This window comes from Adiantum capillus-veneris, chromosome 13 (assembly GCF_014529385.1).
Source record: "Adiantum capillus-veneris isolate H3 chromosome 13, ASM1452938v2, whole genome shotgun sequence".
Lineage (NCBI taxonomy): Eukaryota > Viridiplantae > Streptophyta > Polypodiopsida > Polypodiales > Pteridaceae > Adiantum > Adiantum capillus-veneris.
The window spans coordinates 64,649,560-64,672,947 of NC_140943.1; the positions used below are offsets into that span (position 1 = coordinate 64,649,560).

A 23,388-nucleotide genomic window follows, 5' to 3' on the forward strand; every position below is an offset into this window, starting at 1 on the left:
ATTAATGTATCTCCTCTAAGCTATTGGCTTTGTCTACACCACTTCCGTGTCAAGTGTGGATGAAATAACTAGTACAAGCTCGTAGTGGGTTTTCTCTATGCCTTGTATAGACTAGATACCCAAGCTACCATATTGCCTTGCTGTAAACCAAGGCATGCAATTACTTATTGAATGTGCTGCACACAAATCAATTTCAAACATTACAAGGAAAAAAAAAATTCAATTCAAAATATTAGCATATCATCAAACCAATTAAAGTACCATATAGTGAGTGATATGTTGATTTGCACGGATGAATGTCTCATGGAAGTTTTGCATTGCCTCTTGAAAATTCACATAGTCAGTATCAGTCCATGAGTTTAATTTCCAAAACTTGAATTTTGCATCCAAGGTTTTCCATACCTTGTGAATCATCACCTCTACATGATCAACTACAGCATTGTGCAAATTTTCCACCTATTGTATCTCAATCCTTGTCTTCCTTGTGCACTATGGATTTTGCATTGTCTTTCAGTTGTAGGCATTGATAAGAAGAGTCTAGATTTCTCACACCAATGATGGACACCTTCTTTGGAATATCCCCACCATTCTTAGACCTCTTTTTATCCTGATCTATTCTAATATTTCCTCCATGCAAACCCATATATGAGAACATTTTCTCTAAGGTTGAGATTGCTCTTTGCTTTGTAGGGGGAGGTCGAGTGGTCCATGCGAAACAAGTGTAGAGAAACATTACTTTTTCTATTATCATAAAAAGTGCTTGCATTGTGCATACTCGGATGTCCACAAAATGGATTGAAAGTTGGGGTTGCAAAGATACATATCCCGTTCTCTTCTCCAATATGGCTTGGCAAAGATATGAACCCCTCCCATGCAATACAAGCAAGGGCTTTCTCTTGTTGTTCCTTTGGAAAAATTGTACATGTATTTCAAGGCCTTTAAGTCTCTAGCCATGTACCACTCAATTGTGTAGGGGCCCATGCCCTCCACATCCAATTTCTTTCCATTTATTTATGCGCTAATTATTTTGTGGCTGCTAGTTTGATGAAAAATCAAATTCAATACATAAAAGTTCTCAGCTGGCACTTAAAAAGGTAACTTTAAGTTGTTTTGAATGCATATTCAAAAGCATACAACTTTGGTTGAACATAAACTCATCTCACCTTAAACATAACGTCACTTAAATTGCACACTAAAGCTTCTAGGGTCCTCCATTCCAATGCTTACATCCACGGCTCTGTTCATGTGTGTGGTTGTGACTTGATCAACCTTTGTTTCTTTTACAAGCTCACACTCATCTAGCTTGATGACAAACTTTAGGACACTGTTACACTCTTCAAGAGTAACATTGAACAATTGCACAATGCACACTATCTGCATGTCGATAAAAGCATAAACATTATTTTTATATCATATACCACTTCCTTCGCTTTTGGTGTTTTGTATGTCGATTCAATGCAAAAAGAACTTCCTAGAATTTGAAGCACCTCCTCATTCACTTCTTGTCTAGTTTTATGAATAGAGAAAAGGTTTAGAAGTATTGTGTGCTTGATGTAAATCTTTTTGACCTACTTTTGCACTGATTTGACTAGAAGGAGTTAGAGAGCTAAACCCTTTCCTAGTGGAATATCACTACAAATTATGCTACATACTTGTAAATGGCACCAAATCATTTATTCCATATACTCACTTCATCCTAAACTGAGAGAACATCATGTGCACGGAGTTGGTTTTCCGTTAAAAGGTTGTCCAACTCTTTGGTAAACTATCTTACCATACTGCTTTTCATCCAAGAGGCCATCAACATTTTTTCAACTCGATATGAGCCCCTAAAGAGCCAAAGAGGTGGTTGTGCTATGCTCCATTTCCTTATCAAGGTGAAGCAAAGATCTAGGAATGCATGTCAAAAGTAAGAGATATATTTGAGAGCTTATGACCTTAGACCTAAGAAGGATAGATGGACTTACTTGATAGCTTATACTCTTTTCTTAATTCCTCCCATGCCAACCAAGTCCTCAATGTCCCGTAGTCTTCTTTCTCTTTGTCGAGAACATAACATTGTTTAGTTTTGTTTGAGTTGTTGCATAGGCTCCTTGATGGTCTCCTTGCTACTATCAACTTGCTAAGCACATTGCACGACTTTTTGTGGGCACCCCAACTTGCTTTTCCTTTAGGTGGCATATTTTATCATAAATCGTATGATTTTTTTTTGGATATGTGGGATTTGACGTATGAACCCTCTGTTGGTTATGCATTGATATATCATTGATTCAAAGTATGTTGTCTCCAGGTTTGACTAGTCATGAGAAGGGTGAGTATATACACATGATATAGCACTTTCTTAATATATTCATCGCTTCTTATGAGGAAATTAGAGGCTTCAAAGGAGAGAAAATTCACATTCCAATCAAGGAAGGAGCTGAGTATGTACGCAAAAAGTGAAGGAGAATGGGACCGGTACAACTTAATGCTTTAAAGGAAGAGGTAGAGAAGATTCTCAAAGCAAGTCTTGTATGTCCTATGACTACTGCAAAATGGGTGAGTCCTATTGTTGTCACACACAAGAAGGATGGAAAGTCAATAATTTTTGTTTATTTTAAGCCTCTAAATTCAACCATGAAGAGATATCCATACCCTCTTTCTTTCATAGATGACGTACTCAATTCTATTGCAAGGCATGAGAGGTATAGTGTATGTGATGGATTCTTTGGATATTTTTATCTCACCTTGGCTTCACAAGATCAAAATAAGACTACTTTTATCACACCATGGGGATGTTTTTGTTATTGTGTGCTTCCTTTTGGACTTATGAATGGCTACACTTGGTACCAAAAGCACGTCAACAAGGTGTTCTCTCCCTTTCTTGGCAAGTTTGTGAAGGATCTTATTGATGGCTTTTCTATTTATAGCTCTAGAAGGGATCATTGTTCAAATATTGGGATTGCACTGAAGCAATATGATGAAAGTGGAGGTCAATTCAACCCAAAGAAGTGTCATCTTGCTCAACCAAGAGTGAAGTTTTTGGGACATATGATCTCTAAGAATGGGATTGAAGCATATCCTGACAAAGTGAAGGCTTTGGTGCTCCTCCCATCACCTAATAATACAAAGCAACTTACTACTTTTATTCAAAATGTGAAGTATACGTAAAGGTTTATTCCTTTGTCCTCTCAACTTCTTTATCCTCTACAACAAGTAGCAAGGTTGTATCCTCTACAATGAATGTGAAGAGGCTTCTCAAGGTATCAAAGAGGTTCTTGCTTCTCTTCCTACTATGCAAGCTCCTAATTGGGATTAAGGTTTTTATGTGAATCCATTGGTAGGTGAGGATGCTATTGGGACTATGCTTCTTCAACGAGGTAACAAATCCCACTACATGAAGCTTGTCTATTGTGCTAGCAGGGTTAAACTAGAGGTGAAAAGAGGCTATATAGAGGTGGAGCTCATCATGGTAAGTGTAATTTATGAATGTAGAAGGTTTAGGCACTATCTTTTCCCCAAAACTTTCACATTTCTAACTAGTTACACTCTTCTATACCTATTTTATCAAAGAGGCTTATGAAGTGGATTGTGGAGAGACATGAATTCAAATTTCTCTTTTCTTTTATAGGAAATTACAAGGGTTACAATGGATGATTCTCTTACTTATAAAGAAATCCCTCTTCTTATCAAGGAGGATTCCATGAAGAAGCAACAAATAGAAGCTCTTGACATAGAAAATGCATATTTATTGTTTTTTGATGGCTCTTACAAGAAAGCTCATGGTGAAGCTTTAGGAGGTGTTGTAATTTACTATCATAAGGTGCTTGGGTAGCCGAAAGGATTTTGAAGCTTACAAAAGAAAGCAACAATGAAGTTGAATATGCTACTTTGGAAGGAGGACTACACCTTTGCCTTGAGCTTGGCATCCATCGTGTGGGGTAAGAGGTGATGCACTTTTGGTGGTTAAGCAAGTACTTGGTGGGATATGAAAAAGTAAGAATCCCAGGCTAAAAAATATATATGTTTTTAACTGAAGAATGTGCTTAATCATTTTGAATCTTAGAGTTTCAGACATGCGGACAAGTTTCAGAATGAAGAAGCACATGGTGCAGCACAAGCTTGAATTGGTGAATTGTATGTGATAAGGGTTGATTCTCCTCTTTATTTGGAAAGAGAATCAAGTTAGAGAGGGAATAATAATTTCTACAATTAGGTATGCTTCCATCAGAGTTGGAGAAATCAAAGAGGAAATTTATAGAATTTTAGAGGAGAATCATGAGTGTTCTTGTGGTTGTCATTTTGCTTCAAAGATCACTTTGCATAAAATCCTACAGGAGGGGTATGTGTGGCCAAGCATCTAGCATGATGTTCATCATTGGTGCACGTCTTGTGAATAATTCCAAAGCATCACAACTAGGTTTCTCAAATCATATTTTAGAGCCACCATTATCCGGGGGATTGACAATGGATTCTCGTATGGTATCACATGAGTGTACGAGAGGGGGGTTTTTAGAGGTCGGACATAAGAGTATACAATAGGGGTAGCCCCCCATTATTTCATGCTCATACCGTATGCATAAGGGAGGGGGGACCTACCCCATGGGTGGGTGGGGAGGGCATTCCATTAGAATAGATTCCTAATGAGAATTACAAGAGTGCTTGGGTGGAGAGAGCAATAAAAAGCATAATGCCTAGTTAGCTAGCATGAACAATACTTTCAAAAGAGAGAGAAATTAAGCTATTGACAACAGTTGAGGACCGGATTTTCATGGAGCCAGTCCCCCCTCCAAAAGGCTTTGTATTATGGTTTCTCCCATCAAGAGAGACGTTGTACAATACAATTCTTTGTGCCCCTTCAAGACTAGCTAGTGCAATGAAGCTGAAAGTTTCATGCACTAAGCAAAACACTTAGCAAACACAACATCAATTATCCCCAGTCTAGAACTCACACACCTTCAAAGATGGTGAGAGCTAGCAGGGTATGAGAGTAGATTGAGAGGAAGAAGGAGTATCTTACGAGAAAGATGTACATCTCCTCACATAATCACTCATATTAGCATAGCTTAGCTTAGTAATTAGCATGGTAGAGGAGATGAGCATGCATTGAAGCTTGGATCTTGGTTGGATTTGCATCACAAAGCCAAGAGTTGTTAGTGTAGGCCTCCTTTCTCACAAGCTTGGAGTAGGTGGTAAGCTTTCCATTAAAGCTTGAGAAGGAGAGAAAGTCTTCTTTTCTTCACACATGAGATTGTGTGAGTGTGTGTGTGATAATGGCTTGCAAAAAATCATCCCCCCCTCTCTCTTGGGCGACCCCTCTTGCTTTTTGCTCTTGCTGACCTCTCATTGGATCTCCCTAGGGCCTAGCCAATGACAATTAAACAGCATAAGTGATAGCCTTCTGACATGTGTCCCCCTTTCCCCTTTTGTGAGAGCTTTAGGTAATTTAATAATTCAACTAAACTCTCATTGGACCCCTTTGCCTCTTGGCCAATAGGAATCAGGCAATCCAATGGGCTGCTGAATGCTCATTGGACCCCTTGGGAAACTCTCCAAGGCCATCCAATAGGAATTGGGTACACCTTGTGGGCATCTGGCCTAGGGAGCTGGCATCTGGCCTAGGGAGCTGGCATGTGTCCCTCATTCCCTTTGTGTAAAGGGAGCTTGTGTGTGTGTGTGTGGCTTTCTCTCTCATCCCCTACATGCAAGGCTCGCCCCCTCCTAAGTAGGGATTGCAAAGACTTTTTTGTACACACACAAAGCATCCAATTCCCCCGATGGTTGACCTTTGGACACAACCTTTGAATTTTGGAACCTTAGCATTTTGGAAATCTTAATGGGCTGAACCTTAGGGTCTTTTTAGCCCATTGTTGCACATGGCTCTTTTGCAGATGGCCCCCCTTTTGGATCCCTATTTTCCCTCCTTTGGATCCCTACAGTGGGTGGTTGGTCTGCTAGCTTAACCAATATTCTAGCTTTTTCTCCCTTGGCACTTCCCCATATTAAATGATCAGTTTAACATGAGAAAATCATTTAGGAGAATTAGATATTGATTATTATGACACCTACGTGTGGTCTTGGTAGGGTAGCTTGCTATTTGCGCCAATTTTGCACATAGGGTGCATAGATTTGAAATTTGTGATCTTCAAAACTTTTGTTTCAAAAAGCATAAAGAATTTTTGAAGCTTGAAAGCATCCCTTTTGAAATTTTGTTTTAGAAGATACAGTGTGTTTCCCGTGGGGTACATGATATAGCAGTCCGCAAGTAGTTTGGCGTAAAGTAAGTTGTAGAAGCTTGCATGTTTTATGGTGTGTATATACTTTGAAATTGTGGTTGTAAAGAGGATTTTGGTGAAGGGGGAATCTATTTTCCTCAAGTGCATTGGTTAGCGTGTGCTATAATTCCATGCAAAGACAAATGCTACCTAGTTTCCATGGTGGTCTTTTGGGTGGGCATGTACTGTAATTCCATGCCAAGGCAAATGCTTCCTAGTTTCCATGGTGGAATTTCGGGTGGACATGTGCTTGCAAATTCTCAAGGGATCACTTATCTTTGAGTTGTGGTGTTGTGGGAGTTCTTTTTATACGGCTTGTGGTGCTGAATTTATGTCTTGAGCACTATTGAAAAACATTTCTATAGAGGTGCCCCTTGCTCTAGTTTTCCCACAGTGCCTACATAGAGAAACAGAGCGCTTTACCTCACACACCACTCATTTGTGTTATTTTTGTTTCCACAAACCAAAAGGGTAGTAGACTTTCTCTCCCACTTATGATTCAGTAAGTGGACATGAGGGGAAGCAAGGAAGTAGTTGTGAGCAACAAGAAAGAGAGTGCATTACTAGGGAATAGAGAGAGGATGATATGTTTTATAGAATCTCAAGTGAACATCCCAAGGTGATCCCAAATTTTTTTTTGGCTCTAGGTATTTATTTTACTTATTTATCAAAGTCTAGGGTAGGGGCTCTAGGGACACCTACTACTGGCATGTTATTTGCAAAGATTGATATATTATCTCTTGTAATGCAAGGATCTATGAATGCCTGGAGAAACACTACAAAATATGCTAGCAAGGTCCACTTCAATTAAGGGGGAAAAAAGATGTGTAGCTAGGGAATCAAACCCTGGTCAGTACGGTGGGAGGGTACTATGATACCACTACACCAGCTGCGCTTGTTGCACTTCCAGTCGTAGGCATCAATAAGAAGAGTAGAGCTTTCACACCATCAATGATGGACACCTTCTTTGGAACATCCCCGCCATTCTTAGACCTATTTTCATCCAGTTCTATTCTAACATATTCTCCATGCAAACTCATATATGAGAACACTGTCTCTAAGGTTTAGATTTCCCTTTGCTTCATAGGGGGAGGTCAAGCGGTCCATGCAAAATAGGTGTAGAGAAACATTCCTTTTCTACTATCATACAAAGTGCATGCATTGTGCATACCTCGATGTCCACAAAATGGATCAAAACTTGGGGTTGCAAAGATACCTATCCCGTACTCTTCTCCAATATGGCTTGACAAAGAAATGAACCCCTTCCATGCAATACAAGTAAGGGACTTCTCTTGTTGTTCCTTTGGAAATGTTGTACATGTATTTCAAGGTCTTCAGGTCTCTAGCCATGTGCCACTCAATTGTGTAGGGACCCATGACCTCCACATCCGTTTTCTTTCCATTTCTTTATTTTTTGATTATTTTGTGGATTCTAATTTGATGAGTGCAATACATCAAAGTTCTTAGTTGGCACTTGAAAAGGTAATTTTAAAGTGTTTTGAATGCACATTCAAAAGCATACAGCCTACATAATGTCAGCTCAAATTGCACACCAAAGTTTCTAGGGTCATCCATTTCGATGCTTACTTATATCCACGGCTCTATTCATGAGTATGATTGTGACTCGCTCAACCTTCGTTTCTTTTACAAGCTCACACTCATTGAGTTTGATGAAAAACTTTAGGACATCGTTGCACTCTTCGGGAGTAACATTGAACAATTGCACAATGTATGTCTTCATGTCAATGAAATCATAAAAATTATTGTTATGACATATACCACTTCCTCCACTTTTGGTGATTTGTATGTCGATTCAATGCGGAAAGTAATTCCCATCATTGGAAGCACCTCCTCATTCACTTCTTGTCTAGTTTTATGAATATAAAAAGGGTTTGAAAGTAGTTTGTGTGAATCTTTTTTACCTGTTTTTGCATAGATCTGAATAGAAGGTATTAGAAAGATAAACCCTTTCCCAGTGGAATAACACTACAAATGACGCTACATACTTGTAAATGCTAGCATATCCTTTATTCCATATACCAGCTTCATCCAAAATTGAGAGAACATCTCGTGCATGGAGTTGGTTCTCCTTTAAAAGGTTGTCCAACTGTTTGGTAAATCATCGTGCTTGTCATCCAAGAGGCCAACAATATTTTTTCAATTCAATATGAGCATGTAAGGAGCCAAAGAGGTGGTTGTGCTACGCCCCACTTCCTTGTTAGAGTGAAGCAAAGATCTATGCATGCATGTCAAAAGTAAGAGACATGTCTTATGAACTTAAAGCTAAGACGAATAGATGGACTTACTTGATGGCTTGTACTCTTTTCTTAATACCTCCCAACCCAACCAAGTCCTCAATGTCCCGTAGTCTTGTTTCTTTTTGTCGAGGACCTAGTGTTGTTTTTTTTTTCTTTGAGTTGCTGCCCTTGCTACCATCGACATGCTAAGCACATTGCATGACTTTTTGGTGTAAGCATGGATTCCTGAAAGAGGGCACCCCAACTTGCTTTTTCCTTTAGGTAGCATATTTTATCATAATTCCTATGAAAAAATTGTTGGATATGTGGGCTTTTGAAGTATGACCCCTCTCTTGGTTATGCATTGATATATCATGGTGTGCATCAACTGTTGTCTACATGAAAGGTGGTTGGAAATTATTCATGGATTCATGTGATGCATAGGTGGCATCTTATTTATACATGAGGCCAAATTTTTGCCCATCTTTCTAGGTCAGATGCTATTATGACTTGTATTGCACATGTCAGGCCAAGGGCCACCCTGGAGGTCAAGGACCTCCGACTGCCCAGTGGAGAAGGGATCTTGCCAGCTAAGGGGCTATAAAAGGGTGGTTGGGCAGAGGACCGTTCATGGTAGTTCCCAGGGTATTACACTAGTATCAGAGCATGAGAAGGTCGTGGACCTATTTTGAGAAGGATAAGTTTTGCATGTTGCATGCAAAGCAAGGAAGAAGACGCCGAAGATTAGAACCGTGAAGTCGGGAAGAGAGGGAGTGTTGACCGCAACAGATGTGTGTGAACCTTATGCCTGTGGTTCGCCCTGCGTTTCTGAGCATTTTTTGATTCTTTGGCACCATGGTTGAAGCACTACACAGAGAGCTACAAGCTCCCCTACATCCTACTCGTCGCCTACATGCTGCCATGGTTTTCTTTAAGTTTTTTTTAAAGGTTTCTTACTACAACGGCCACCCACAGTTAAGGGGTGGCCACTCCTCAATAGTTAAGGGTGTGCTCACCATGGCCGCCGGGTATCTCTCCTCGGCCATAGCTGTTACAACTCCTCCAACGGGAGGGATAAGTCCCGAGAAGAACCCATGGGGTTTTGAAGATCATCAAGAAAATTGCAGAATTTCAAACAATTACAGTTTTGAACTCTCCAAGGTTGCATTGCAATGTCCAATATAAAGGTGAATAGTGGCAAGTTGTGGTGACCTGCATAAACATGCAAGGGTATCCGCGAAGGGCTCATGTTTGCATGGTTGCGTGAAGCACGGACTTAGATAACCTCAACAATATTGGGTAGGTAGGCGGGATTTAGAGTCAAGAATCAAAGGAAAAATCTCCAAGCACTCAAGGCAAAGATCCGACGTGTTGTGTGACAACTTTGAGACCATGTGAAGGCCCGGTCTTTGTCTCGGCTCTATTTGCGGTGACAACATCTTGCAGATGTGTCCAGAAAGTTCCACTATACATAATCTCTCTCTCTCTCTCTCTCTCTCTCTCTCTCTCTCTCTCTCTCTCTCTCTCTCTCTCTCTCTCTCTCTCGCGATTCTCCCCATTGCTCTATGCTTATGCATCGTCGACTTTGACATGGTATCAGAGAATTGGCCCGTTGACATTGGGAGATCACACAAAAAAGAGGAGCTACGGAGATAGCGAGTGGAGGAGAGCATGTTCATTGGCGAGAAGAAACCCTCAATCAATGTTTTGAAACACAAGTGGCAAGGGGGGTAGCGTTCTTGCATCAGCAAAACATTGATGAGCCGGCAAATGGTGGCGCACAACTATGTTTTGAGATGTAGTCGACGGTGCTCAGTTTTAGCAGCATTTTGAGAGGTATCTTTGGCTAATTTGGCAACCATGCGAACCTAGTGTCTTGAGATGCCATGAATGTGCCTGGGCTTTGGAGCCTTCAATTTGCGGCGTTTTGAGACACCCGTAGGAGAGGTGTTGGCGGCGTTTTTCTTTTTATGCTCTTGTGTTTATTCAGCATTTTAAAATGGTGTGGCCATCCCTCACTAGCGACAACTGTTTGGCCTCTTATTGGAAGTGTTTTGAAAAATGCATGAACAAGCGGACTCACTTTCCACCGGCGTTTCGGCATGAAGCTTTGGTTGTTATGGTGTGCTTGGTAATTGGAGACCTGTGTTGACAACTCGGCCTCGACATCAAAACGGCCCTAATGCTTTTAAACTGAAAGAAGAAACGGGACCAACTCATAGCTATGGAAAGTGGATCGACCAGCACCGAGTTGCGACCTATGCATGACCAAAGTTCTCAAGGAAATCATCATTTTGCGTGGCTCGAGAATGTGAAGAGAAAAAAGCAAATGCACGAGCGAGCTCGACGGCAGAGGCAAGGACGGTAGAGCGAGTGCTCAGGTAGCTGCCTCGGTACCCACGAAGTCGGCGAGCCGTTGTTATGAATGTGAAAAGACGCTTTGTTTGGCTCGAGAAGCACGAACCTACAAGAAGACAAAGGCAAGCTTGACAGAGAGAACCATGATAAAGATTTGACAAAAGATTGGCATGGCACACGTGGTGGCGTCCACAGTGCCAGGTTTCTAGTGAGCTAATCGTTGCCGCAACTAGCTTGAGGCAGGGAGCAACAAAGAGGGGCAAACAATGCTCCCTAGAAATGATTTGGACCCATGTGTTGGTGGAGTTCAAGTAATCGGTGTTTCAAGCAAGGCACATGCATTTGGCAAGGCACCAACGAGACGTATAAAAGCATTATGGATGTGTGGTGGCGCCAATCCATTGTTGCAAGATGGTGTCTTATAGAATTCTGGAGTTACTCATGTTATGTAGCAAAAGCTTAATTAATATCTTATCTCTTGCAATGCACGCACGGATCCTCGAGAAACGCTGGAAAAAAAAAAAAGTGCTAGCAGCGCCACTTGAGTCGGGGGGGCAGAAAAAGGTGCGCAGCCGGGGAATCGAACCCCGGTCAGTACCGTGGGAGGGTACTATGATACCACTACACCAGCTGCGCTTGCTGACAGTAGCAGTCGAAGGCGCTATTTGGTTAAAAATCTCAACATATATTGCAAACAATTCCTTACACATCCTAGTAAGTTTCTGGTTGCGTTGAAGGTTCTCTTTATATGTTTTTTTCACGGAAATCTACAGCCTCTCACCATCAAGACAAGAGGTTGGGGGTTGTGATGACGCGATCGATGCTCAGCATTGAGCCTAAACAAAAGGCATCTCGTAGAAATAAAAGTTGGCCTTTAACAACAGACATGCTGAAGCTGAAATGTTCAGCAAGGGCAAGCGCAACATGTAACGAGAGGAGCTGCCTCCATGTCCGGTCGAAGAAATGTGAGGTGATATCCGTTGCAGTAGGTTCCACGGCCTGCGCTCAAGTCTTCTCCTGAGTTTGCCCTACCCACCAGATTCATCCCCACCAAGTCCTCCGCCTTGTTTGCTCTACCTGCCCATTCATTCAATGAGATCGATCAATGCAATGTCTGCTAAGGGAAAAATTTCCATAGCCTGTGCGTGACCATGCTCGGTCACGTTATGCCAAAAGTACCCTTGAATCTCTGTGTTTGGCATCATGCCAGCAGATTGCATTAGCTGATAAAATTCCTAGAATCGAAGGCCATTCATCCCCACCAAGTGCTGAACTTAATTGCTACAACATTCTTCTTTTCCATGTGAGTGTGAATATGCTTTCCATTTCCATCCTCCATGATACACAAGAAGCTGCATGCAGTGCATATCCATCAATCAATCAATGAAGACTCATATATTATAATCACACATCCATCTGCGGCTAATATGCCCTTCACATGGATCTATCCATTATTTGATGAGAGAAGAAGAAGAAGAAGAGTATTTTAACATCGTAGGAAACTATCCGACAGACCTTTGAGAGAGAGACAGAGAGAGAGAGAGAGAGAGAGAGTCGTTCGCGGAGATCAAATATGACCTATGGGACCAAAGATACATGTGATGCATCATGTGTGGGGATAATATGTATTCTCAATGCTCGACTAATCAAAGTGGGCCTAAAGCCATATCGTGAAGGAATTCTAAATTTTTGTGCAGAAACGACAAAAAAACAGAGCCAAACCGTGGTGTCCACACACAGAGAGAAACGGGCACTCACTGATCCACCTGTGGAGGTTGTCCTCGCCCACGAAATCAGTCCCACGCCATGGCGAGCACATCCACGCTATCTGGGCTACCTTCCAATCATTTTTGCAGCACTTTAGAGGGACGAAAGCTTCTCCACCATGTCATGGGATTCGGTGTTGAATGGGCAAAACAAGCTCACCCTCTTGTGACTGGGAGACCAAGCAGTACACGGGCAAGGTTATGTCCTATAACTCACAAAAAAGATTGTTCAAATGCATATTCGTGGTGGTGATGAGACCGCTTACATGTTGTCATGGGAGTTTATATGCATTTACACTGTATCTCAAGAGAAAACCATGTTCAATGTGCGTAATGAAAGTGCCTTTTATGTTGATGATGATCTCTCCTTGGTTGAATTTTTGGCATGTCAAAAGAGGGGAGCCAATGTATTGCCATGTGTGGAAATGCCGATTTTCCTTGATGTGGTTGATACGGCTTGTGATGATGCCCATTTGATGCATGTTATGGACATTATGGATGATGCGCTTACTATTGCATGTATGTGGAAGAAATGAATGAGGAATTGCGTTGCACTTATACGCCCGTACCCAAAAAAGTATATGTATTGAGGCGGTCCGGGGCGGGCAACAAGAAGAGCGGCCTCTAGACACCCTTCACGGCTCCCGTGCTGCTCAATGAAGCTAGGGCACAACACAAACACAACCAAGCAAAATTCCTAGCCAAACCCAACTTAAAAAGGGCACCACATAGTTATGGATGCGAACTAGGACGCAAGAGAGTGTCCTCGGACTTAAAGGAGACACGCAAAACACACACAAACAAGCAACAATTTTCTATAGAAGGAGGAGAGAAGGAGCCATTGAGAGAATGGAGAGAGATGGAGAGTGAGGTTGCTCAAACAATTGTCTTGCAATTCGAGAGGTGAAAGAACACCTTGCTACACTGTCAAAGAGCCTGCATGGAGACTACACCAACACGTGCTCAACACTTTGCCAACACACACATCATCTTACGTTGCGGGAGACCTCTCACCACTCAAACCTCTTACAATGAACTAGTATTAGGCAATAGAAAGCAACCAAAACACTTAATCTCACAAGCTCAACTGAGAAATTGCGGCATACACATCACCTCAAATCTTTGACTGCCATTGCACAACCGGATGGAATATGAAATTGGAGACAAAATCGCTCCTTTGGAGCACCAAGACCTCAAATTTATTGATGACTGTAAGGATAGGTACAATGGTGGTTTGATATGTGAAACTCTCACACTCTCTCACTTCAAAAATGTAGCATCAATGCTATCGTGCACTAAAGTGTGAATCTCACACTATACTGTCTACAACCAAATTTCTCTTCACGCCTCTAGTGCTAGAATGCTATCTATGTGTGTTTACAATGAAGGGAAGGGGTCTATTTATAGGTTGGAGAGCACTTATTTGGATAATGGATAATTTGAATGACACGCTAACAAATTGAGCTTAGCCTTTTTTGCAATTTCAAAATGAAGTGGGCCTTTCTTATCTCCTTGAGTCACATGCATGTGGGCTCAAGAGAGAGAGCATTATTAATGATGGTGAATGAAAAAGGAGAGGAAAAAAAGAGGGAGAAAGAGAGTTCTACCACTACTTATCCTTACTTCATTGAGGTGAGGTGCTTTTGTCATTAGGGTTAGTGATTAGTAGGTTAGTAATTATGATTACAATGAGGTGTACACAAGGTGCATGACAATGGTAAAATGCCTTAAGAAGATATTGAAAATTAGGGGGATATATGGAATCGGAGAGGAAGTTCACCTAGTGACACCGGTGGATGAAGGGTCAATGTGAGATAGTGACGTTGCGTCAAATATTTGAAGACTTCAAGGTCCTCTTACTGAAAATCCTTCATTTGCAGAGATAAATCATATCCAATTTGCTGTTTTTTTGTAATTTTCATGATGGTGAAGAAGGAATGTGAATATGGGAATAGGTGTAGAGATATATGAGAGTATGTGTGTGTATCATGGAAGCTATAGTGAAGAGAGGGAATGAGGATGGTGAAGAAGGTGATAAGAGTCATGGAATGTGCAGGTTTGGGTGTGGGAAGGAGAGGGAGGAGTGTGTATGAGTGAGTAGGTGTGTGGAAGGGTGAGAGAAAATAGGAAGACTTTTGGGTGTATGAGGTAGCAGTTTTGAATTCGGCCATAAAATTTATGTAAAATCGCCCTTGACTCCAAGAATTCTGAAAAAAATTATGAAAAATACTTCAGCTCTTACGAGCTACATTTTCTCTTTTGGACATATCCTCAGATTCGGAGCAGAAGAGGGCTCCTATAGCACCTCATAAGGCTTGAAGTGGGCCACTATTTGATTCTTTTTCCTTTGTAGCTTCCAAGTGAGCCCCCCATACTCAACCATGACCTAATTTTGCCAAGGAGCTTGCACACATGTATGGTATAGAATAAGTATCAAATAAGGTATATATGTGTGAGTCAAGAAGATAGGTTAGCTAGTCATGGATCTCATGAAGAAATGGACACATGGGATGCATGGTGGCAACTAAAAATATATATGTGAAAAAATAAAAGGAGGAAAATCATGAGGGAAGGGACCCTCAATTATTCTCTAGTTTGAGTGATTTATGGAATTTATTTGAAGATGAAACCTATGTAGTTGTGAATATTTATCTGGGAGGAATGAAAAAATATGACGGAGCTGATAAGGTGATTGGTGAATTTTTACGGTGAAGTCACACAAAGTTTTTTCAAGGCTTGTGTGAGTAGAGCTTAAGGGATTGAATGATAGTAAAACATGTATAAGGAATGACACACAATGGAAGCTAGCTTACTTAGGCCTGATAACACACACCTAGGAATATATATTTACATAAATACAAAACATTTTAAAAAAAACCCTTTATACTTAGGTCCTTTATTTGATGGATAATATTTACATGTAAAGAGGACCGTAATATTATAAATTCATTTTTTTGTCTCCTAGCCCAATGACTCGCTCAATGATTTAATAAAGAAATGTGATAAAAACTTTAATCGCACACACGCTATTTACAATGAAAAAGTGAGCCTAGTCATTGTGCTAGGGTGTTTTTGTGGGGTGAAGTGGCTTCTTAAAAGATATTATGAGAGCCGAAAAAACAGCTATCAGTATAAAACGCCGTTATACTCCAAAATCCCGTATAACCGTTTTTTTCTTTTCGATCGAAATATCTTTTGATCAAAAAGGCTTTCAATTGAAAAATATTTTATATAAGAACCGTCCCCGATTTCGATCGAAAGCAGTGGACAGAGCATGAGGAAGATTTTGGGACAGGCAAAGCTTGAGGTAAAATTTTCAACTTGTCCTCTTCTTTTCTAACTTGTTTTTGTGTGTTCTGCCAGACTCGTGTGGTGCACTTGTTTTACTCTCACCACAGAGTTGGCTTGCAGGTTATAGGCCACTTCGTGGTGTGTAGCCATCTGGCTCACTCCAAAGGTGTGTAAAAACTAGTCACTTTTCTCATGTTGTGCAGCCACTTGGCTCACTGCAGAGAAGGGTTTTAGGATAGACTTAGATTCTCACTTGTATGGCGCAGTTGTCTATCTCTCACCACAGGGCTGAGTTTAGGGTTTAGTGGTTGACTCGTGGAGTGTAGTAGGCATGATGATACACATATCACTCCAGAGTGACCTATAGGTTGCTCAATTTTAGATCAGCTCAAAGTATCGTTTGTTTCCCGTAGACACACAAAAGTTTTGTTCGTCAAACAAAGAGTGGAGAGATGCATAGTTTATGACCTCTTCATCTTTGTGTGACGCACTGGTTACTCTTGTGTTTCGAACTCCAAAGACACGTCATTGTTCATCCCTAGATGACTTGGTGTTGTCTTCAATGTAGATACATACGGTATTTGGCTTGCATATGAGATTGTTAAGTTGTCTGCCGTTGATGTTTGTGTTGTAAGTTCGACACACTCCATCAGGGATTGGATTAAGTCACATCATCGTTCTTACTTACATAGAAATATGAGAAATACGTTTGTCTACCTCAGAGTGGAGAAATGCATACCTATGCCCTCTTCATCTTTGCATGACACGCCTTGGACTTTCTCACTCGTGGATACACACTCATTAGTAGATGACTTGGTGTTGTCTTGGATGTAAACATGTACTATGTTTGACCACGATCCGAGATTTTTTCAATGTCCGCTAATGGTTGTGTTGTGCGTTCCACACACTTTTTCCGTTGATGGTTGTGTTGTCCGTTGATGGTTGTGTTGTGTTGCCCATTCCTAGAAGGCCAAGTGCTGAACCTAATTGAGCTCCACAATGCTACAACATTCTTCTTTCCCATGTGAGTGTGAATATGCTTTCCATTTCAATCCTCCATGATACACAAGAAGCTGCAATGCATATCTATCAATCAATCAAAGAATACTGATATCTATAATCACACATCCATGTGCGGCCAATATGCCCTTCACATGGATCTATCCATTATTTGTTGATAAAATAAGAAGAGTATTTTAACGTCGTAGGAAACTATCCCAAGAGACCGTAAAGATCTATCCGACGGACCTATGTGTGTGTGTGTGTGTGTGTGTGTGTGTGTGTGAGAGAGAGAGAGAGAGAGAGAGAGAGAGAGGGACATAGATTTTATTATCGTTCTCGAAGGTCAAATATGACCTATGGGACCAAAGATACATGTGATGCATTACGTGTGGGGATAATACGTGATTTTCAATGCTTGAGTAGTAGTGATGAGAATCGCAATGGAGAGCCCACAATGACACCCCACAATGTGTCTAGGAGAGGACAGAATATAGATCTAGGTCATGGCTGAAAACTATGATGGAAGCAAGTTCAAATGTCAGCAAAAGCTGAGCACTCTAGTAGTGTGTGGTACTCAAAGTCGTGAACTCGCAATGAGCATAATGTGTGCATTCAATGGGACTCTTCTCCAATGCCCCAACGCCCCATCTCACATCAAAAGGAGTAGGAACAATCCCAAGAAGCTTATTAACACTAGTCCTGTAATTGGAAACTCAAGTGTTCGTCAAACACATGCATTTTGTCCAATTATTTGCGATGTACGTGGCGTTAATCCAATTTTTTCACAAAACGTAGTGTAAGGTTAGATTATGACTCAAAAATATTGTGAAATTTTGCTCTGGGTCAAATTTTCATTGCTAGCGGTAAAAATTACGAGATTTTTGTGCTCTCCTTTTCCATCAGCCACCTTGCATGTCTATGGAGCTTTCACCTTTTGGGGCTGAAATGATGGATCTCCATGGGCATTCAATGCATGAGATTTTTGAGAACTTTGACTAGTCAAAAGTGGGTCTAAAGCCATATTGTGAAGGAATTTTAAATTCAAACAAAAAACAGAGCCAAAATCTGGTGCGTACACATAGAGAAACAGGCGCTCACTAATCCACCTATGGAGGTTGTCCTCACCCACAAAATTAGTCTCACGCCATGGCAAGCACATCCACGCTATCTAGGCTACCTTGCAATCATTTGTGGAGTAGTTTAGAGGGACAAAAGCTTCTCTACCCTGCCATCGGATTCGGTGTTGAATGGGCAAAACAAGCTCACCCTCTTGACTGGGAGAACAAGGCAAGGTTATGTCCATTAACTCACAAAAAAGATTGTTTAAATGAATATTTGATGGTGATGAGACCGCCTACATGTTGTCATGGGAATCTATACGCATGTACACTGTATCTCAGGAGAAAACCATGTTCAATATGCGTGATGAAAGTGCATTTGATGTTGATGATGAACTCTCCTTGATTGAATTTTTGACATGTGAAAAGAGGGGAAATCGGAGAGCCAATGTATTGCCATGTGTGGAAATGCCTATTCTTCTTGATGCAGTTGATACAGCTTGTGATGATGCCCACTTGATGCATGCTATGGATGATCCGCTTACTATGCATGCATTGTCTACACATGTGGAGGAAATGAATGAGGAAGCCCCTTGCTTGTCTACATTTTATTCTATTGCAACTATGCTTGTTGTAGGAGTGTCTGGTGCACCTCATACGGCGTGTAAAAGACGTCGACCTCTAAAGCATGTCATTGTGGGTAGAGGGCGGCCAAAGGCCCAGCACACCGATTTGCTTTTTGATAGCGATGCTAATAATGTGAATGTGGACAGTCATGATGCATCCGAAAATGCTGAGAGGAATCATGCTTGAAGGCATTAGAGTTTACACCACTCTACTAGTTCATAATGGTTTAGGCCATGTGTGTCTCCCACCTAAAGCATTTGTGGTTGCACCTTTTAGATATCTAAATATCCATTGCATAGCTCACCAATGTTCTTTACGTGGATTAACCATGAACTACTCATAACTCTTTACTGCATTATGCATGTGCAACATCTGGCCTTGTCCATACCACATCATGCCTTAAAGAACCTACTATTGTAGCATATGGAACCTTAAACATATAAACTATCTCCTCTTGTGTCTTTGGACACATATCCTTATTGCGTATAAACTCTTACTGCATATGGAACCTTAGACATATAAACTATCTCCTCTTGTGTCTTTGAACACACATCCTTATTGAGTTTAAAGCGACTAGCCAAAGGTGTAGAAACTCTTATCTAGCCTTATCCATTCCATGTCATGCAGTATAGAACCTACTACTATAGTATATGGAACCTTAGGCATATAAACTATCTCCTAATTGTGTCTTTGGACACATATCCTTATTGGGTTTAAAGTGACTAGCGAAAGGTGTAGAAATTTATTTTTCATTTTGCATTGCAAACCTTTCTAGTACCTTCTTGATGTAATCCTCTTGAGATAGTGTCAATGTCTTCTTAAACCTGTCCCTTGATATTTTAATACCAGGGATCCATTTTGCAGCACCTAACTCTTTCATTGAAAAAAAAATAGAGAATTCCTCATTTAGATCTCTATATCTTGCTTGTTATCACTTGCAATTAGCAACAGCATACAACATTAGGATGACATATTTTCCATCAACTAAATTTGTTGTGTATACACAGTGATTTGAGTTGCATCGTTGGAATCCCATGATCTAGCATCTATCAGTTGAATTTCAGGTACCACTCTCTTTATGCTTGCTTTAAACCATACAAGCTCTTTCTTAACATGCATACCATTTTCTCCTTGCCCTTTTCTTCATATTCCTTTTGTTGAAGCATGTAAATCTCCTTCTCCAAGTTGTAATGAGAGGGACTATCGTGTTTACATCCATTTGCTCAAGATTCAAGTCTTGAATAGCATTTTGTCTATTTTTTCAGTGCACACTGCACTGAAGCCAATTTTTTCGTAAAACATAGTGTAAGTATAGATTACGACTCAAAAAATATTGTGAAATTTTTCTTTGGGTCAAATTGTCATTGCTAGCAGTAAAAATTACAAGATTTTTGTGCTCTTGTTTTCCATCTGCCATGGAGCTTTCACCTTTTGGGGCTGAAATGATGAGAGCCGTTGGATCTCCGTGGGCATTCAGTGCATGAGATTTTGAGAGCTTTGACTAATCAAAAGTGGGTCTAAAGCCATATCATGATGGAATTCTAAATTCCTATGCAACGAAAAATAGAGCCAAAACTTGGTGCAACTCACAAAGAAACGAGCGCTCACTAATCCACATGTGGAGGTTTTCCTCGCCCACAAAATCAATCCCACACCATGGTGAGCACATCCACACTATCTCGGATACCTCTTCCAATCAATTTTGCAACAGTTTAGAGGGACGAGAGATTCTCTACCCTGCCATGGGATTCAGTGTTGAATGGGAAAAACAAGCTTGCCCTCTTGACTGGGAGACAAAGTTGTACAAGGGCAAGATTATGTCCTATAACTCACGCAAAATATTTCCAAATACATATTCGATGGTGATGAGACTGACTACATGTTGTCATGGGAGTCTATACACATGTACATTGTATCTCGGGAGAAAACCATGTCAATATGCGTAATGAAAGTGCATTTGATGTTGATGATGATCTCTCCTTGGTCAAATTTTTGGCATGTCAAAAGAGGGGAGCCAATGTATTTCCATGTGTGGAAATGCCAGTTGTTTTTGATGTAGTTGATACAGCTTGTGATGATGCCCATTTGATGCATGTTATGGACACTATGGATGATGCGTTTACTATGCATGCATTGTCTACACATGTGGAAGAAATGAATGAGGAAGCCCCTTTCTTGTCTACATTTGCTTCTACTTGCAACTATGCCTGTTGTAGAGTGTCTGGTGCACCTCATAGGGGTATAAGTGAGGTTGACCTACAAAGCATGTCATTGTGGGTAGAGGGCAGCAAAAAGCCCAACATGCCAATTTGCTTTTTGATAGCCATGCTAATAATATGAATGTGGACAGTCATGATGCATTCGAAAATGCTAAGAGGAATCATGCTCGTACAATTCATGATGCTAATGGCAACGTTGAAAGTAGTCATGCTCGTGGAAAGGGATACAAGCTTTTCAAGAAGCGTGGAAAAGTGAAAAATCCCCTTGTCAAGAAAGGTCAAAAATCAAATATGCATGAAGCATATGATTTTGTGATGAGCATGGATCTGTGGAAGAAGAAGGCAAATGCGAGGACGAGCTTTTGGAGGCCAAAAGGTCGGTCTTGCAGAATAGTGACGAGTTTGATTGGTCTAATGTGACTATGCCTACATGGAAGAGTGGTGATAAGATGCATGTTGAGCTTGACGATACATTTAGAGTGCTTCCCACATTTGTAGATATTGGAGGTCCAGACTTGGGAAAAGTACCAAGAGAGTTCACAAAAATTCATTTTTTTCTAGCATTGTTTTTGTTAGACTTTATTGAGACGATTGTGGGTGAGACAAATAGATATGCATTGGAAAAGCAAGAACATGTCTTATGTAAGTATAGCTCCACAAGAATGTGGAATGATCTTGACAAGCACTCTTTTTTGCAAATTCTTGGTGTTTGTCTTGGCGTGGTTTTGCAGTACATGCCAGACGATAATTACTACTAGAAAGAGGAAACTTGTGGTGTCATGCATTATCCTAATTATGCCAAGAAAATGGGCCAAACTGAGTACCAACAAATAAAGTGCCATCCGTGAAGGAAAAGAAGTGGTTGGGTCAAAGCCACAAAGGATAGTTTATGGTTGCCCTAAATGTAAGAAATAGATCCTTGCTTTTCCAAATACCATATGATGGTGGGGTATGATCTCATGGACATAAGTGCAAAGCGATTTGTGCGGTCCTATAATTACCCAGTAGAAGTTTGAGGTGATTGAGGCCATGTTGCTACCAACTTATGTCTTGATTGTATTTCATTTGTGGCTGACATTCAGTTCACCAATTACATTGTTTTTCTTAGTCGTAATCTAAGATTGTCGACTTGTTCTCAATTGTGATATGTGTACCATATGTATCAATGGCAGCATGTAAAGCTATATGAATTTTTGGATTTGCTATTTTGGTGAATGTCACCATAACATCAAAAATTTCCCACATAAAAATGATTTTTCTTGTAGTAATAATTGATCATCTAACATTCCCTAACTTGCAAAGAGGTCTTGTACATTTATAGTTCACTCATATGATTTTTTTCGTAAAAGAAAACTATGTATGCATAAAATGCAGACTGTTGTTTTGTACCATGTGATACTGGAGAGGTTTTATATAAAGGTCATCTAGCTTTTTTGGTTTGTCTAATGATTTTTTCCTAAATCTCATCTTGTATGTAACACCCCTTAATATGGAAAAGATGCTAGAATTCTTTGCAAAAAACCCAAAAAAGACACTTTAGTGTCCTTTTTGGTACCAAACTAGAGTTAAAAATGTTCTAGAAACAATCGCAAGAGATGTCAAAGATCTATTCCCCGACTCCTGAACTCCAAACCTCTATTATGTCAAAATGGAGTTGGGATAACAACCTATGAGATGAGTCTTCAACTCAAATACACATGGTACTCGAGAGGGAACTCGGATTACTAATGTACCACGCATGAGCATGAGCTCGGTACAAAATTGGGGATTTAGGTCTACATTTTTATTAAATAACATGCAAGGGAAATAGTGTCCATAAAAGGAGGGACCCTCTCATAGGGGTACAACACAATGTATCACACTCACCACCTTAAGGCTTGATTTTGTTAGGAAATATGATGTAGCTAGGTAGATAATTGAGTAGTTTACTTAATGGAGAGAGATAATTTTCACACACGAGAGATTATAGAGTAGAGAGAGAGAGAGAGAGTGCACAACACGATATACATGGTTCACCCAATGTGGGCTACGTCCACAGGAAAGCAGCCACTCAATGGCTTTAGTACTTCAAAACAAGAAGTAGATTACAAAGGGATTATACCCTTTTGGAGCTCCCACCTTGCTTCACTCTCACCACCTCCTCACATCAACTTCACAATGTAGCACAATGTTTCACAATCTTTTTTTGTGTGCAGAAGAGGCCTCCTTTTATAGGCCAAAAGAGCTACCCTTTCTCATAACAGGCAGCTGTGTGTAGCCGCCCTTGTGTAGACAAGTCCAAATCAGACCCTCCAATCCGCCCATGTGTGGCCGCTCTTGAGAAGACAAGTCCACCTTTGAAATCGGCCACTGGCCATTGACTTTTGACCATCGGCCACCGGCCACTGACTACCAGCCATCGGCCAAACGATCAACCATTTTTCGATCACTTTCTGACCGCCGTCCAGCCATAAAATTCTGGTGAAAAGGAATCTTCTGGTGGCCATGAAAATTTTGGTTTTCGGCGAGTACTTTTTCTTCATGCACGATGGCCTCTCCTCATAACGGGGGCCTTACAAACGTGCGTTTTAAACACA

At 40.7% G+C, this 23,388-nt stretch overlaps 2 protein-coding genes and 1 non-coding gene across 3 annotated transcripts; 2 read left to right on the forward strand and 1 right to left on the reverse strand.

The window, feature by feature from the left end:
• Positions 1-11,414: 11,414 nt before the first annotated feature.
• Positions 11,415-11,485, reverse strand: TRNAG-CCC (transfer RNA glycine (anticodon CCC)). Its single transcript has one exon. It is a non-coding gene; the product is annotated as a tRNA-Gly (tRNA).
• Positions 11,486-18,317: 6,832 nt separating this feature from the next.
• LOC147444158 (uncharacterized) lies at positions 18,318-18,779 on the forward strand. Its single transcript, XM_086527797.1, has one exon. It carries the CDS (start codon positions 18,318-18,320, stop codon positions 18,777-18,779), a length of 462 nt encoding a protein of 153 aa, XP_086383923.1.
• A 1,752-nt stretch (positions 18,780-20,531) lies between these two features.
• On the forward strand, positions 20,532-21,560 carry LOC147444159 (uncharacterized). Its single transcript, XM_086528075.1, has 4 exons — positions 20,532-20,866; positions 20,944-21,188; positions 21,389-21,454; positions 21,544-21,560. The coding sequence occupies exons 1-4, from the start codon at positions 20,532-20,534 to the stop codon at positions 21,558-21,560; spliced, it is 663 nt and encodes a 220-aa protein (XP_086384201.1).
• The last annotated feature ends 1,828 nt before the right edge of the window (positions 21,561-23,388 follow it).

Bases quoted from the DNA above. Each gene is read 5' to 3' on its own strand.
- LOC147444159 (XM_086528075.1), top strand. From the start codon at position 20,532: ATGCGTAATGAAAGTGCATTTGATGTTGATGATGATCTCTCCTTGGTC. The intron at 20,867-20,943 runs GTGGGTAGAGGG...GAATGTGGACAG, and splicing joins GACCTACAAAGCATGTCATT to TCATGATGCATTCGAAAATG. The intron at 21,189-21,388 runs GTCGGTCTTGCA...TGTTTTTGTTAG, and splicing joins GAGCTTTTGGAGGCCAAAAG to ACTTTATTGAGACGATTGTG.
- LOC147444158 (XM_086527797.1), top strand. From the start codon at position 18,318: ATGTTCAATATGCGTGATGAAAGTGCATTTGATGTTGATGATGAACTC.